We start from the raw sequence: 15,164 nt of genomic DNA on the forward strand, positions 1-15,164 counted from the left end.
GGCTGTGATGGATAAGGTGCTCTATACCTTACACGTGTTGGCACGTGAGGCTGAGTACCCACAGTAACAAAATGGTGGCGTCAGCAGAGGAAAATGGAGCGCTGTGAAGTCATAAGGTTGAACTATTTTCTTCAAATATATATCACTCGCTCTCGTCTTCCTCATATTGTCTGTCTCTCTCAAACGAAACCATCAGCGCGACGTCTCTCTCACTCCGAGACGGGAAAAAATCTCCTCCTCAAAGGAAGAGCGAGTGGCTTTGACGAAAGATTGCTTGGAAGATTCGAATCAGACGGGAGATCGGAGTCAAGCCTGCGTTACGAAATTTCGATGCGGTGATGGGTGCTGCGGGCTCCAAACTCGAGAAGGCTCTCGGCGACCAGTTTCCAGAGGGCGAGAGATACTTTGGCCTCGAGAATTTTGGCAACACGTGTTACTGCAACAGCGTATTGCAGGTTCCGCTCGCATCAGATTTAATCCTTTTTTGATGTGTCGGATTTTGATGTGTGGATGGCTCTTGAGGTCGTTTTGCGAGCGGTGAAATTTGGTGCATTTTGCGTGGTTTCTTTGTGCTGTGTTCATCTGTTGTTCGTTTTGTTGACTATTAGTTTTTTTCCTCTATTATTGCAATTGATTTGATATTTACCTCTTCCTTGTTGTCTTAGTTTATTATTGAGACCGTTCATTCAGTTTTCATTCAAGCTAATTGCCATCTAGATGGTGCCGTGAACTTTTCCGTGAATGATCATCCTTGAGGAATTTACTATTATCTTAGATTCAAGTCTGTGACTCTATATTGAATTTAATATGTGAAATTCAAAATTACAGTAATACGTGATAATGGCAGCTTCTGAAATTCTGAAGCATCCTGAGAAGTATTCGTTGATTCAGATCATCTAAGATTTTTTACATTTTGTATGTTCATCTGTGGATTGGGAAAAATTTTACTACAGAATGTTGGTTGAGCAATGAGCATCATGCTCATGCCACTTACTTCTTTTTTTTTACTCCCATCACGTATTCTTCTTCAGATATAGTTCTTTCATCATGTGATGGAGTCTATTTTCAGGTTTGAATCAGAGGTCTTGAACTTTGGTTCATTAGATAGTTTTGCTGCTACCCTAGTTTTTAACATAAGCCCAGTAATAGGAGGCTTCCTCTAAATGCTGTCAAGCTGGTCATCTTTTGGATTGAGCCTTGAGCCTTCAAACCGATGTCAGGATAAAATCACATGGCTCCTTCACATAATCAGAGATCCTTGGCCCTGCCTTACACAGGCATGCCCTGATATAGGCGATTGAGCTTGTGGTTATGACTCGTGGCGTCGGTGGTTTGAAATCCCTGCTTGCCCACAAACAGCCAGAAAAGGAAATACCCTCTCCTAATGTAGGAAGTGTTGCATTTAGAATGACGCCAGCTTACATATTACCTAATAAGTTAAGAGACCATACAAGTGTGTGCTTGCTGCTGTATGTTTAGTTTCCGTTGTTGCAGTTGCACACTAGCTCTGGTGTTTGCTGAATCAAGCTGAGCGGTCCCCGTTTCACTATATTTTCTTGTAGCCTCATTGCCTTTTTGTAACGGATCAGTGTCAGCTTCAATCTGTATTTGTTGGTGTTGGGAGTTGGGACTGATGGTCGAGTCGGCACTTGCAGAATATAAATGGACCATTAAATGAGCCTTAACCATATAAAAATCCTGAAGCTCCTGTTCATAAAATTGGAGTACTAAGCTGTTGAAAAAGTGCATTTGGTCCAACGCAGTTGTTATGGTAATTAGATGTTTGTTCTATCTAAATTATTTATTTATCTTTCTCAAAAGTTTTGTTAAGAATAGTAAACATTTTTCCTACTAATAATTTCAACATTTTCATACTAATAGTTTCTTTCATTCGTCAACTTCATCGATGATATTCATATTTCTCTGTCTGTATTAATGTCAAGATGATTCTTTTTTTGAGTCCATTTGTGTTCACATCAATACTTGACATAATTTCATAAATCATAGGCGAATAGGTTAAGAAAGCACTTGAAAATTTAATGATTATAACTTTCCAAAATATATTCAGATGCATTCATCAGGTTTCCCTTCTATTTTCGGTGAATGGAGAAGTATTTTCTTTAACTCTGTTGAAAATTTAGCTTCAAGTACTCTATCTTTGTCTTATATTTTTCTCTTATCCTTTTCTATGCAGGCGCTTTATTTTTGTGTTCCATTTCGCGAGCAGTTACTGGACTATTACGCAACCAATAAGAACATTGGGGATGCGGAAGAGAATCTTCTGACATGCTTGGCAGACTTATTTACACAGGTATATCCCCATATGTAATATGGTTTTGGAAATGCTGATGGATTATCTTTTCTTAAACCTTTGATTAGATCGATCAAAATTAATGATAGGTGAATCTCCTTCTCTGCAGCTCTGTATTGGTTTTAACCCACTGGTTCCTATAACCCTTATGCTCCATAAGTTTCATTTCGATTGCAGTGAAGCTGTTAGATCCCCTTTTTTTTCTCTTTTGTTTGATCATCTACTCTTTTTATGATATGAATTCTGTGTTCACACTATATATCTTTTGTTTTTAAGTATTGTATGATACTTTGTTTTAATTTCTGTGTACTTTTTTTAATTGTGGCATATGTGTGACTTTTGATGACATACTTCTTGTGATATTTTTCCCCTTGATAAATAATGCCAAAAGTAGTATCCTAATTTTTATGCCATTTTTTCCCCACTTTCCTTTTAGCTTTAAATTTTCTTGCAAGTAATGCAGTATAAGCAGGAGGCTTTTTTTGTGCTTTAATGCTCCATTCCTCACTTCCATTACCTTTTTTTTAAAAAAAAGGATGGCAATTAAGGTTTTTCTTTCCTTTGCACAGATAGCTAATCCTTTTTAGCATGTTTGTTGCATCTTTTTCATTTAGAGTCATAGGATCGGTGACAACTTTAAATTGTATTCCTGTGTAGATAAGTTCACAGAAGAAGAAAACGGGTGTCATTGCTCCTAAACGTTTTGTACAGAGATTGAAGAAGCAAAACGAAATTTTCCGTAGCTATATGCATCAGGTATGTTTATATCTTTCTATAGGATCATAAACATTTTTTATTTTCGAATGGTTTGCTGTAGAAGCTTGAATGGCGATAACAGAATATTTAATGAGAAGGCATCTTTAATAATCCGAACAAAGCCACATTATAAGCTTGTGAAGTTTTTTCTGCAAGTTCATTTTGTCTCTAATTATCCTTGTATTTTCTCTATGTAGGGGGAGTGAGGATGATTAATGCTTTGCCTATCTATTTCTTTTGTGTAGGATGCTCATGAATTTCTCAACTTTTTATTGAACGAACTTGTTGACATATTGGAGAAAGAGGCCCAAGCTGCAAAGAACAATCCGGAAAATTTATCTCCACCTGAAAAGATTGCAAATGGACCAAAAATTGCTCCGGCAAACGGGGTTCAAAAGGAGCCTCTGGTTACATGGGTACACAAAAATTTTCAGGTGATTTTACATACCGTCTGATTTTTGTCACAATGTCACTTATCATTAACATATGGTTACATTTGCCAAAATAATACTTCAACTTTGAGGTTTCAACACTTATCTTGTGTGGCTATGAAGAATTTGTTATAGAAGTATGTTGTTGTGTGACCATGAGATGGCTCATGAGTTGTATTTTGGGTCAACCTGACTGATATCGTCTCAGCCTGTTGAATTGATAGTCTGGGAATTAGTGTAACTACAATGCGTATGCTTTACTTTCACTTCCCTCTTTTCTTCTCATCAGAAAATTCCCCCACTCCCTCCCCTCCCACTCCACCGGCAAAATGAAAATGATGCAGTAATAGTTATAATAATGATAATGACGATGAAATGTAGCTGCCAAAAAAAGGTGATCATTAAATGTAAGATACAGTAGCTTATGCCTCTGCATTCTGTATTAATTTTGTTGTTTGTTCGATGGTGACAACAAGGTTACCCTTTTCTTATCTTTTCTTTCCTTTCCTTTCTAATTTAAGCAGGTTTCTCATTGTTGTTTATGGTTATGTGGGTCAGGGAATACTCACCAATGAGACAAGGTGCTTGAGATGTGAAACGGTGACAGCAAGGGATGAAACTTTCTTTGACTTGAGTCTGGATATTGAACAGAACAGTTCAATAACAAGCTGTTTAAAAAATTTTAGCTCTACAGAGACACTGAACGCAGAGGATAAATTTTTCTGTGACAAATGCTGTAGGTAAGTGCTTTTTATTCATTCTCATTTGGCATTTGTTTCCTGAAATGTTGTTGGTTGGTTGTCGCTTTTCACAGTTTAGACAAAACATCACCTCCTGAAAACGATTGGCTGTCTTTACTCTCGCCTGGGTTGTCTCATTTCCTTGATGCCATATCTAAACGATATTCAAGAAGCAATTGTAGAAGGCACTCTAAGAAGGATCTAATACATCAGGCTGGAAATCTTTTTTTTGAACTGCTCTTGACATATTTTTCTTCAAGCTAAGCCTGGTGAGATATAGACTAACCTAAGCTTGGTTTGGCTGGGGGTCTCGTATTGTGGCAGCATCTCTTAGTTTTTGGCAAGCTGCCCAGCTGAACCTGCAATTATAGGAAGGTGTCAGGAATTGGTTTGGTTTATCTTATGAATATCAAAGATTCACTCCACTAATTGAATATCATTAGCACTCGCAAAAATTTATTTTAATGGAAGGATGAATATGAGAAACTTATGGCTTAGGTTGAAACTTCTTTCATAATCTTTCTTTGTTAATCAATATTATCAGAGGACAACATATGAGACTTTATGGACAAGGTTGGAGACTTTGATCTTGGTTTGTCTCATATAGCAACGTAGAAGACTTGTGTGTCTTAAACTAAAAAATTGCTGTGGTCTTATTACATTCTTAGTGATAATTGATCAAATATTCTGTTTGGATTATATGTCAGCTATTGATTTCGAATTATGAAGTTCTGAGAGTATTTCAGGATTTAGTATTTCGATTTATATCGCTTAGATGTTCATTGATGTCGTCTACTAATTATCCTTCAGGGACAACAAATACAGCATTCAACAACTAACTTAAGGGCATCTTCAGTTGATTATAGTCTGATAGCCAAATAACATGTTCTTTTGTCAATGTACAGTTTGCAGGAAGCTCAGAAGAGGATGAAGATAAAGAAGCCTCCTCGCGTTTTGGTCATCCATCTGAAACGATTTAAATATATTGAGCAGCTTGGCAGGTACAAGAAGCTATGTTATCGGGTTGTCTTCCCACTCGAGCTTAAGCTGAGCAACACCATGGAAGATGCAGATATTGAGTATTCCTTGTTTGCAGTTGTTGTCCATGTTGGCAGTGGTCCCAATCATGGGCACTATGTCAGCCTTGTGAAAAGCCACAATCACTGGTTGTTTTTTGATGACGAAAATGTGGAGATAATTGACGAGTCAGTCGTACAGACATTTTTTGGGTCGGCACAGGAGTATTCTAGTAATACGGATCACGGGTATATCTTGTTCTACGAGAGCCTTGGTGCCAGCAACAAGAGTTGAGAAGATGGTCATTGGTTTTATGAGTAGGCATTTTAATCATTTTGAAGTTGACTTTTTAACTTTTTGCCTATTTTCATCATTTTTTTCTTCCCCTTTTTCATCATCGGTGAGATGATATGGGTTGTGAAAATGTATACTTAGGTGGTTACCATGTACAGCAAATGGTCAGAGGACACCCACCTTTTGTTTCTTCACAATAAGAGGGAAAAAGGCATTGTATAATTGCTTAGAACGGTCCTCATTTTACAGTTGTTTGCAGGAAATGGTGACTGGCAATGAAACTGGTCATCTTGTTTAGTGTTTACGGACGTCTGTTATATATATGACTGTCTTGTGCCTCTATTCATTCCGAGTGGTAACATCTTTTTGTTGAAGATGGGATATCTATCATTTGACTTATGCTTTAGGGTTTAGGGATGCACTGGGAATCTCATAGTGGGAAGGCCCAGAGATCATAAGGATGGGATGGGAATGGAGGCATCCCAGCCCAACATGCAGGAAGTATAGTGGAAAGTTGCCAACCAACCATTCAATTGGTTCTCGAGGGAGGTTGGTGTGTTGGGAGGGGCTTCAATTTTTTGTTACAATTGTAGTTACAATTCCTCCTAGAAATCATGTTAAATCAAATTTTTGTTGGTTTAAAAATGACATTAGAGATTAGGAATTAATGTTTAGAGTTCAGTCTTCAAAGTTTAGGATTTAGGGTTTAATTGTAACTTCTAGGGTTTAATTGTTATTTTTTAATTTTTAGTGTTTGCTTCTTAATTTTTAGTTTTTAAGGTTCCAAGGTTTATAATCCAAAAAAAAAATGTTTTGGATTTAAAATATGAACTTTTAAGTTTTTTTTTTCAAAACCTAATATATCCCAACTTTATGAATATCAAAATACTCAAAAAAAAAAAAGAAGATATTTTTGGGAAGAATTATAACTACAATTGTAGCAAGAAATTGAAGCTCCTATCTTAGCACAGGAGCAACATTCTCACATTACCATAGCTGAATAGGAGGATCATGGGAAACCATCACAGACAAACCATATTGATTTCTTGCAAGTTCTCAATATTGAGCAAATATTTCTTCATTAACTCCTACTGTAGTAAACTTAATCTGACAGACAAAATATACCTCTCCTCACAAAATATACGTGTATCAAATCAGCTGTATACAGAACAAATGCCTTAATCTAAATAAAACATTAAGACCTAAAGCCGTTCCCTTACATTTACAAGATTCTAAGACGTACGAATGAACTACAATGGGAAATAATATGGCCATAACAGATGGTGCAAGAGGGTGAACGGGAGTCTCTCAAGATGCTGTACTCATGACGGTGTCATCACCCGGTAATGCATCAAGATCAATAAGATTGTCATCAAAATCAGTTGCTTCTTCAACCTGATCAGAGATTACCTGTTTATTCCATAGAACGGATACACAGAGACAAGGAAAATATAAATTTGAAGTCACATTGGATGGTTTAATGGAACTAAAAGCAATGGTAATGGGTGTTTCAGAAATTAAAGATATGAGCTCCATGGTTTCAGCCCAGTAATCACTAGATAGCAATTTTCTATCTTAAATTCCCAACTATAAGATTATTGCTTACCAAGCATAGTTTAGAAATGATGTTATATGCGGTAACTGAAAATTCAGAATTCTAAAACTGCATTAGAGTATATCACACTGGTGGGGATGAGAAAACCTCGACTTGTACAACGTACATTGGTTCTACTAATCCATCTTAAATAGGAACTGCCGTTAGGGAAAGGATGATTTCCCTGGTTATGGCTCAAGTCAACTCATTCGCATATCGGCAGAGCCTCATGCACATTGAAACAAAAGTTAGCAAATAATACAATTCAGTAATGGCAAAGAGTTGACTACCTTGGTTTCTTGAATGTCAGCGAAAACATTCAGCAGCCTGCGATATTGATCTCTTGCCTCTGGGTACTGAACCATTGACTTCACCCTGGCGAGGGCTTTTTGCAATCTTTCTTCAGTCTGCTTTCTGCCTTCTTTCAGGAAATCGGAATCATCTTCTTTTGAGGATGAATCCCGCTTGCCTGTACCCTCAGTAAGACTTTCCTGTTTAAATCCACGCAAACCGCTTCCTTTCCGTCTCCAACGCAAGATAATCTTCTCCATAATTCCAACAGACCATATTATCTTTCTATAGTTTTTCCTGACCTGGTGGCCTCTTACATGGGCCTTCACCAGAAAACCAGAGTTTAGACTCCGAGAATTGAATAGATCAAAGAAATTACCATACAGAGAAAATAAATGATGAAAAAATGCATCTATTATGTAAAACAGGAGCTATGAATCATCTAAATTAAAAAAAGATTGAAATACACCTGTATTTTAACAATTCTTTCTCGAATCACCAAAAATTCTTTTCTACCCTTCCAACTGCGGAACTTATTCTGTATTCGTACGGCAGCCATATGTACTGGCTCATCTTGTTGTCCTCGCTTTTGTGTCTTAACCACTAGACATGAAAGAGCCTGCTCATCTGGCATTCCAAATTTATTATCACTGTACTCTTTTAGCTGCTTTTTCTGGAAAGACTGAACCCTAAAAACTTGATGAATTCGAGCAGCAGCTTGAGTAGCATTACGAACAGCAGCTAATGAGTCTTTCAAGGACAATCCATATTGCAAATCCCCATCACTAACTGGAGTTGCACTTCTTTCTGAAACAGTCTGCACAGCTGTTGTACCAGAATGTTCTGCAGCATTTCCATGCTGGACACCCAAATTAAGAGATGAAAGGTGCGTGCTCAAAGCAGATTCTGCGAGATAGCCAGCAATTCCTTTGTGCCCACTGGCAGAAGCTAAGTCAGCAGGTGTTCTCCCTGCAGGATATTTGGGAGTTGGATCTGTTAAGGCTCCAGGTGCTGCACCCTTAGAGATGAGGAAAGCGACCGTGTGCTCTCTGATTTTATAGAAACAGTGGGCAAGAAATAAAAGGAGAATAAGTTACTGATCAAATAATCAACTGAAGAAGGGTCTAAAGAAAAAATCAAGCACTAACACCCTAAAACTTGGGTCAAACGCAATCAGATGACCTTTTAACATCCCATATGGTGAACCCCATCAAAACTCTAATGTCCTTAAAGAAACTGAACATAGATATTTTTCTTTCGACAGTTTTCATTTTCTAAAAGGTACTTACTCATCTAATTCTAAGCATTTCAGGCAGCCTCGTTTGTTGTCTCATTTATGGTCTAATCATTTTGACTAAACTTATGTTTTGCATTGTTTTGACAAAAACATAAAGCAGCTGAAATCCCTTGATCCCAAAGCATACAATATGGAATGCCACATAAACAAAGTGAGAAAAAACAAAGAACAAATGGACAAACGATCAACTCAAGAATATTTGAGAAATTTTCCAAGGAGCTTACCGGCCATAAAGTGCAGCCCAATGTAGAGCAGTCCATCCATTAACATCACGAAAATTAACATTTACACCTGCAACAATTATGGGCTCTAGGGCCCAGTCATACCCAAGAGCAGCAGAAAAATGCAGAGCACCTTGGCCATCCTCATCAAGCACACATGGGCCTTTTCCACCTTCCACGACCTTCTGCACAAGCCACACATGTAATCTATCCTTCAGTAGCTTTTGAAGTAGTTGGTTTTTTACTTCTTCCAGGGGAAATCCCTCCGAAGTTAGCTTTAACATCTGGGACCATTCGTCATTATCCTCTTTCAGCGCCAAAAGGCTTTGATTAAATTGGGGCATCTTCCCTATACAGCTAGAGTCAAATTTTGGAGGACAAAAACAGCTCAGACACAGTAACTTTCCAAATCGAATAGAAAGATTATCAATAGTCCTGTTGCCACAATTATCTGCAGTATTTACATCCGGAATATGGTCTACTCGGTATTCGAATTCCCGTACTTCACTACATGCTAACCTATTGGAACTTGTAACATAGAAGGGAACCCTGCCAGCCCCGTGTAGTGGAGAATGGCAACGAAATACACCTTCTGCTACTATCTCCAAAGGAACTTCCATCTCCCCAAACATACATGACCACTTATAATTTTGTATTTCCAGTTGACCCTTCAAAAATCTTCCTGTAATCAGGACCTGTAAAAGTAGTGGTGAGAAAGGGAAAATTGTAACACCAAATAAGCTTGTTGCTGCAGCAAAGGTAGAGCTTTAGGTATTTATGAGCAGTAGACAATGAAGTACTGCCTTTTTTAAATCCTTCAAATATCTTATTTTTTTAACACACATTCAACAGATTAAATCTCACAATTGCAGAGATAAGAAAGGTCAAGTTATGGAGTACCTTAACCTTTGAGCCTACATATGCCCAGTTTGGCGAGAAATCGATAATGCTAAAGAGCTGGTCTTGGGAAACGGAAGGACTGAGCATATCGGTTTCCAAGCATGCTTGAGGGGCAATGCTGGTATCATCAATTGCATTTTCACCTTCGAGCGTATCCCAATACATCCCAGAGCTGGCCTGCGTATGTGATTCATTGACATCTCCAAGTTCTTTGCTCATCCATCGGTTGAAACTGTCAAGCTTCTTCAGAACTTCTGTTTCAGAACCAACTAACACATGATGTTCCAAAGAAGACGAGTGGTTGGATTCACCCTCTAGAGTCGCATTGCTTTGTAAAACTGAACTCTGCAAAAGTTCACTTTGTGAATTTAAATGCTGCATCTGAAGGTCGTCATGCATACAATAGCCCCTTTGATTATCTGAGGGTGTATCACAAAGCTCAGGAGAATCGATTAAATTAACATTATTGACTTGTTCTTCATGTAAGCTAGGAGTTCCATCATATGCTGATTGCAATTGTAAGGAATGATCCACAGGAGCCTTGGACAAATGTAGACCATCACTTTCAGATACCTGTTTGCACAACAAAGCCAAATAATTTGAATTCAAAAAAATCATTGGAATGCACACCGGTTGCTGATATGGAAATCCTACACTGAAATATGGAAGAAAGAAAAAAAAATTAACAGCGCATATTTGCAAAGTTTGTTTAAACTCAAGGCGTTGTCACGATCGAAGTTTTCAATGTATTTTAGCCTCTCTTTTTTTAAAACAGAAGAGAAAATTTTATTGCACAAGGCACCAGGTAGGTGCCAACAGTAAAAATGTAGAATCTATTTTTAGTATGTTGAAATACTAGCTCCCCATAGAAGCTCCTTCATGAAAAAAAAAGTTTTCTAATTTCATAACAGTAGCGACGAGACGATAAATTTCTAATATCATAACCTGTTGTGTTGAATCAAATTTGTAATACAACTAAAATGTACTACATAAGCTGTCAGTCTGTACCTGCCACCCGTCCTGGAGCTGTGGGCGATTGTCAAGCTCCCAGCTCTCACCAAAGTTACGAGCCCAATGCTGCCCCGATATTTGACTTTTTGGTTTATGAAAAGCATCCACGGTATGGGATTCTGTAGCAGATTGCTGAAAGGACAGAGATTCAGTTGCCAGATTACAATTATGCAGGGCATCATCCCAAGATGAGAAGTCAATATTTTTCCGGGACCCGTACGCCAATCCAGCAGCATGACTGTCTTCAACTTTATCAACTTGAGCAAGAGACAGAAAATCCAGTCCAGAATTTGACAAGTTCCCTTGATAATCATCCATTAATTGCAAGTATGAAGTATTAACATCATTTTGGTTAAGCAATTTATGTGAACAAACCAACAATACGTTACTATAATAAGTATATATGTCTTGAAAAAGTTAATATAATAACGTGAGGTAAAAGGTTGGTTACCTGATGAAGATGCAGGAATATAGCAATCAGAAAGTTCAGCACCAATCTTCTCTAGCCCAGGTTGTTGTACCTCAAGAAATGAATGGAATCTGGAAGTTCCTTGGTGATTGTATGCTGAATTAAATATCGGCGTCATGCATCAAAACATGAGAGGGAATTCATTATCATCGACAGAGTCATACAATTGTCCGCGCCAAATAATATCAGTAGTCTATTGTGCATAAAAGGCATTACAATAACTGCACCTGATTCAGCATCCTCATATTCTGATGCCTGGACGCTGTTCTGGCTTGCCATGTCTGTAGTTAGTGAAGGCCCATGATCATTGTTACGACAAGACGTGGTAGACCGAGAACTGTCTATCTCAGAAATGGGCATTAACTCTTTAGTTTCTTGGCAATACAAACTAGCTTTGTTAGTATCTTGAATTCGGTTGAAATTTGTCCTTGTGCCCTGAGGAATTCAAAATGAACAGAAGTAAGGCCAGCATGGGAAGATTCTAGAGTGTAAAGAAACTAATGAATGCAGCACAGGTAGAATGAGAAAATTAAAAAGACATATCTTCAATAATATGTAAGGATCAGAATTCAGAAGAGCCTAAATCCTTCAATGCCCCTTGACAGATATATAAGCACAACATCAAGATTGCAAGTAGACAATAACACATTTTCTATGAAGAAGATAAAGAGAAATAAAGAGAGAGAATTTGTGAAAGAGTACATGGACATGAATCCAAGAGGCACACACATCAAACCCACAAGTGCAGTGCATATATATTAACATGTATGATATCCAATTCAAGGCCTCGGTTTTCCACCACGTCAATGAATTTATCAATGTCAAATAATTTAGAACTAGTTGATTAGTCCTCAAACGCATCATGGTTAAAAAACAAGCTGTTCACAGAGAGTCACTGATACTTGAAGGTCAAACAAGCCAAGTTAGGTTGATTATTAACATTAGTCTAATCCTTCTTCCACAATGATGATGGGAATACCATCACTGCTGGAAGTGGCTCATTCAGTATTTTTCCTCCTGAATTCACGATAAACAGGGTATCTAATTCAATAGATTGATGCATTCTTAATCTATCTATTTCAGCATAAGCATTGTCCAATAATGCATCAGTTGTTAAAACACAAATTAAAAAGTGCTCATTCTTCATATAAATGAAAGGCGTTATAGTTCCATTCAAGATTAGAAATTATATAGGTCTAATATGGGGGAGAAAAAGTGCTTAGTAAAATTCTTTATTTATATAAGAATTTGTCAGACTTCCAACATTAGATAATTGTAAAGTCAATAACTGTCACCCTAGCAATCATTTAATCACGCCATCTCCCAATCTGATTAACATAAAATCAATATTCAGACCAAAGCATAAATGATAAACCCCATGAAGCTTTTCCTACCCCTCCACCCTTGCTTTCTATGCGTTCTCAATTATCATTGTTGCAAGCACCAAGTGGATGACGCAGTTGATGCCAGTATACATCTCCTAATAAGACTGCTACCTTTAACTAGGAGACATGAAAAGAAGCTTTAAAACATAAAAAGAAGCTCAAAAACAGTAAAACACCCAATCTCGAGCACCCAAAGATGCATGTAGATGGACAATAAGATATTGGATTATCTCTGTCCTAATAGTCATATACATCTGAGAAATAATCAAAGCAGCAACGAAAAAAAAAGGCATCATCTGACACCCACCACTTTTCAGAGAAAGAAAACTACTTGAGCATAGGAAAAAAAGCAAGGAAATCATAAGGAAAAAAAAATGTAACCTTTACTTCCAGGTAGTGGACAAAAACTATGTGCGAGAGTTCCCTGCAACAATTGCTAACTAGGTAAGAAACAGAAGAGAGATCCTTTTAAAAGATGAACATTAGAAAAGCAAATCGAAATCATTACTATTTCCCATTTCATGAGACTAGTAAGTGTGCATACAAACAGAATGTCTAACAGGGCAGCAAAATTCAAAGAATCAACATTAAACACCACTTTTTTTAGAACACTAAATACCACTTGCGTATACATTTACAGACTCACTCTTCGAGCATCCAATAACTGCGTCTTTGAAAATTTTCATTTTCTTCGCCATGAGCGTAGTAGCAGTGCAGCACATCGATACTTCCAGCCTGAAAGGACATACGTTTTCCAATTCATCTCCTCAAAAAAGAAAGATGCTTCCCGACAAATAGGCCACTAGGCCAAATACAAATAGCCTTGAGCTAAAACATCTATACTTGTTTCCATTAAAACAAGAGTGGACCTGAGCTTCAATAGAATGAAAAATTAATGCATCACTTCTGCAACTTACTTTAAGCCTCTCGTGAGCTTCCTTAACTGTTTTTCCATCTTTTTTCTTCCTCCAGTTATGACCATCTTTTCTGAAATATCTGAGCACTTTCCGGTCAAACAGAAAAAGTGAACCACCTGAAATCAAAATGCTTGTTAAACTAAAACCTATTACTAGTAAAACCAAATATGAGAATTGGATCAAACTCTGTGCAATAGCTGAGGCATCACAAATACATAAACAGTCAAACTTTTATCGGATAATAAGCCAACTAGCCATAAAAACAAGCTTTGATCACTAATAGATGTTATAAGAAGAATCGTAAGTTAAACAGCAAAACGATTGCACATCAAAAATCGTACTCGGGGGTATCTTTGGAGGTTCAGGGGCAATGCCAAATTTTTTATAATTTTGAAGAATTTCACAAATTTCAGCAGGTCGTAGCCATCGATGTTCTGCTTCCAACAGTATCTGCTCAATATCTGCATTCCAAAATATATTTGTCAAAATTCACACAAATTCCTATCGAACAAGTAGAACAGATGCTTCACTGAAAAAAAAATCACCAAATCAGTCATCTTAATTCAATCGTTGAATTCCATACTTAAATAGTAACTAGTTTATAATCACACACACACATAAGAACGGACGGTAGTTGTGGACTCAATAGCAATCTGTTCATTATTTGCAGACAAAGTTTGGTAATGGTGCATATGAATTCGAATAAAAAAAATATCACATTAGCTGGAAAATAACACAAAGAAGTTCGAAAGCAAACTTTCCAGCCAAACACTTAATTTCTTGGCTTTACCTAGTTGATTACCAAGAGAGTGTCGCCTAGTCTCCGCCATCTGCTGTCTTTTGTTGTTAACTGTCTCTGTCACTCTGATTTCAAAATCAGCACACATAGGTCACCATTGACAAAGCAAAAATAACCTATAATACCAAACGAAGAGGATAAGAAACTGAAACGAGGCTTCTTTGCTACATTAGTAGTACTGGTAGTTGTTTGATGGAGGCGAGGGTGAGATAGAGAGACGCTTAAACTTCGTTAGCTTATGATTGTCGAATTACAGTGAGAAAAAGAAGGGATCGCCGCGGAAGATGAATTTTCAGGCGGAGAGAAGATATCGAGGAGACGCGTCGCGCGTGAAGAAAAGATTCCCTTCCTTTCAATTAGTATCAGACTCGGTGACTCATTCGACCAAGACGCCTGCAGCTCTGCTCGCCTTGGCTTGGCTCGGCTCGGCTTCAATCCCAGCCAATTTAGCATATGTTGATAACTTGACATGGGTCCTTGGGCGAGTTAACTAGTTGCATGTATTTGCTCAATTTTAACGTTTAATATCCGACTAAAACCGACCATGGATATCCCTAACGGAATAAAATTAGAGAATGAAAACTACATTAATAAATAATTAATATAAAACATTTGTAACATGATTCTAGGAATATTGGTTCACCAATCTTAGGTTAACCAAAACTATAGTGTCTTTCAACGATTATCCAATGTAATATGATGTCGATCAAGAGTGTCTAGCGATGATCGTT

General features: G+C 37.5%; 2 protein-coding genes across 4 annotated transcripts; one reads left to right on the forward strand and one right to left on the reverse strand.

The window, feature by feature from the left end:
- Window positions 1-127: 127 nt before the first annotated feature.
- LOC119995030 (ubiquitin carboxyl-terminal hydrolase 4) lies at window positions 128-5,891 on the forward strand. The gene is made up of 6 exons (XM_038841388.1): window positions 128-455; window positions 2,195-2,311; window positions 2,969-3,067; window positions 3,313-3,501; window positions 4,057-4,238; window positions 5,144-5,891. Exons 1-6 carry the CDS (start codon window positions 339-341, stop codon window positions 5,547-5,549), a joined length of 1,110 nt encoding a protein of 369 aa, XP_038697316.1. The 5' UTR covers window positions 128-338; the 3' UTR covers window positions 5,550-5,891.
- A 683-nt stretch (window positions 5,892-6,574) lies between these two features.
- Window positions 6,575-14,738, reverse strand: LOC119992146 (calmodulin-binding transcription activator 3). Of its 3 annotated transcripts, none has more exons than XM_038838808.1 (13): window positions 14,425-14,738; window positions 13,976-14,095; window positions 13,635-13,750; window positions 13,364-13,452; window positions 13,099-13,141; window positions 11,560-11,767; window positions 11,315-11,428; window positions 10,861-11,165; window positions 9,853-10,425; window positions 8,956-9,647; window positions 7,904-8,483; window positions 7,434-7,757; window positions 6,575-6,944 (listed from the first exon to the last, which is right to left on the reverse strand). In XM_038838808.1, exons 1-13 carry the CDS (start codon window positions 14,519-14,521, stop codon window positions 6,858-6,860), a joined length of 3,348 nt encoding a protein of 1,115 aa, XP_038694736.1. In that variant the 5' UTR covers window positions 14,522-14,738; the 3' UTR covers window positions 6,575-6,857. The 3 variants fall into 3 exon arrangements, with proteins under 3 accessions (XP_038694736.1, XP_038694727.1, XP_038694745.1); XM_038838799.1 differs by having other exon boundaries at window positions 6,575-6,959; window positions 14,425-14,736; XM_038838817.1 differs by lacking the exons at window positions 13,635-13,750; window positions 13,976-14,095; window positions 14,425-14,738 and having other exon boundaries at window positions 6,575-6,959; window positions 13,350-13,434.
- Window positions 14,739-15,164: the final 426 nt, after the last annotated feature.

Source organism: Tripterygium wilfordii, chromosome 3 (assembly GCF_013401445.1).
Source record: "Tripterygium wilfordii isolate XIE 37 chromosome 3, ASM1340144v1, whole genome shotgun sequence".
Taxonomy (NCBI): domain Eukaryota; kingdom Viridiplantae; phylum Streptophyta; class Magnoliopsida; order Celastrales; family Celastraceae; genus Tripterygium; species Tripterygium wilfordii.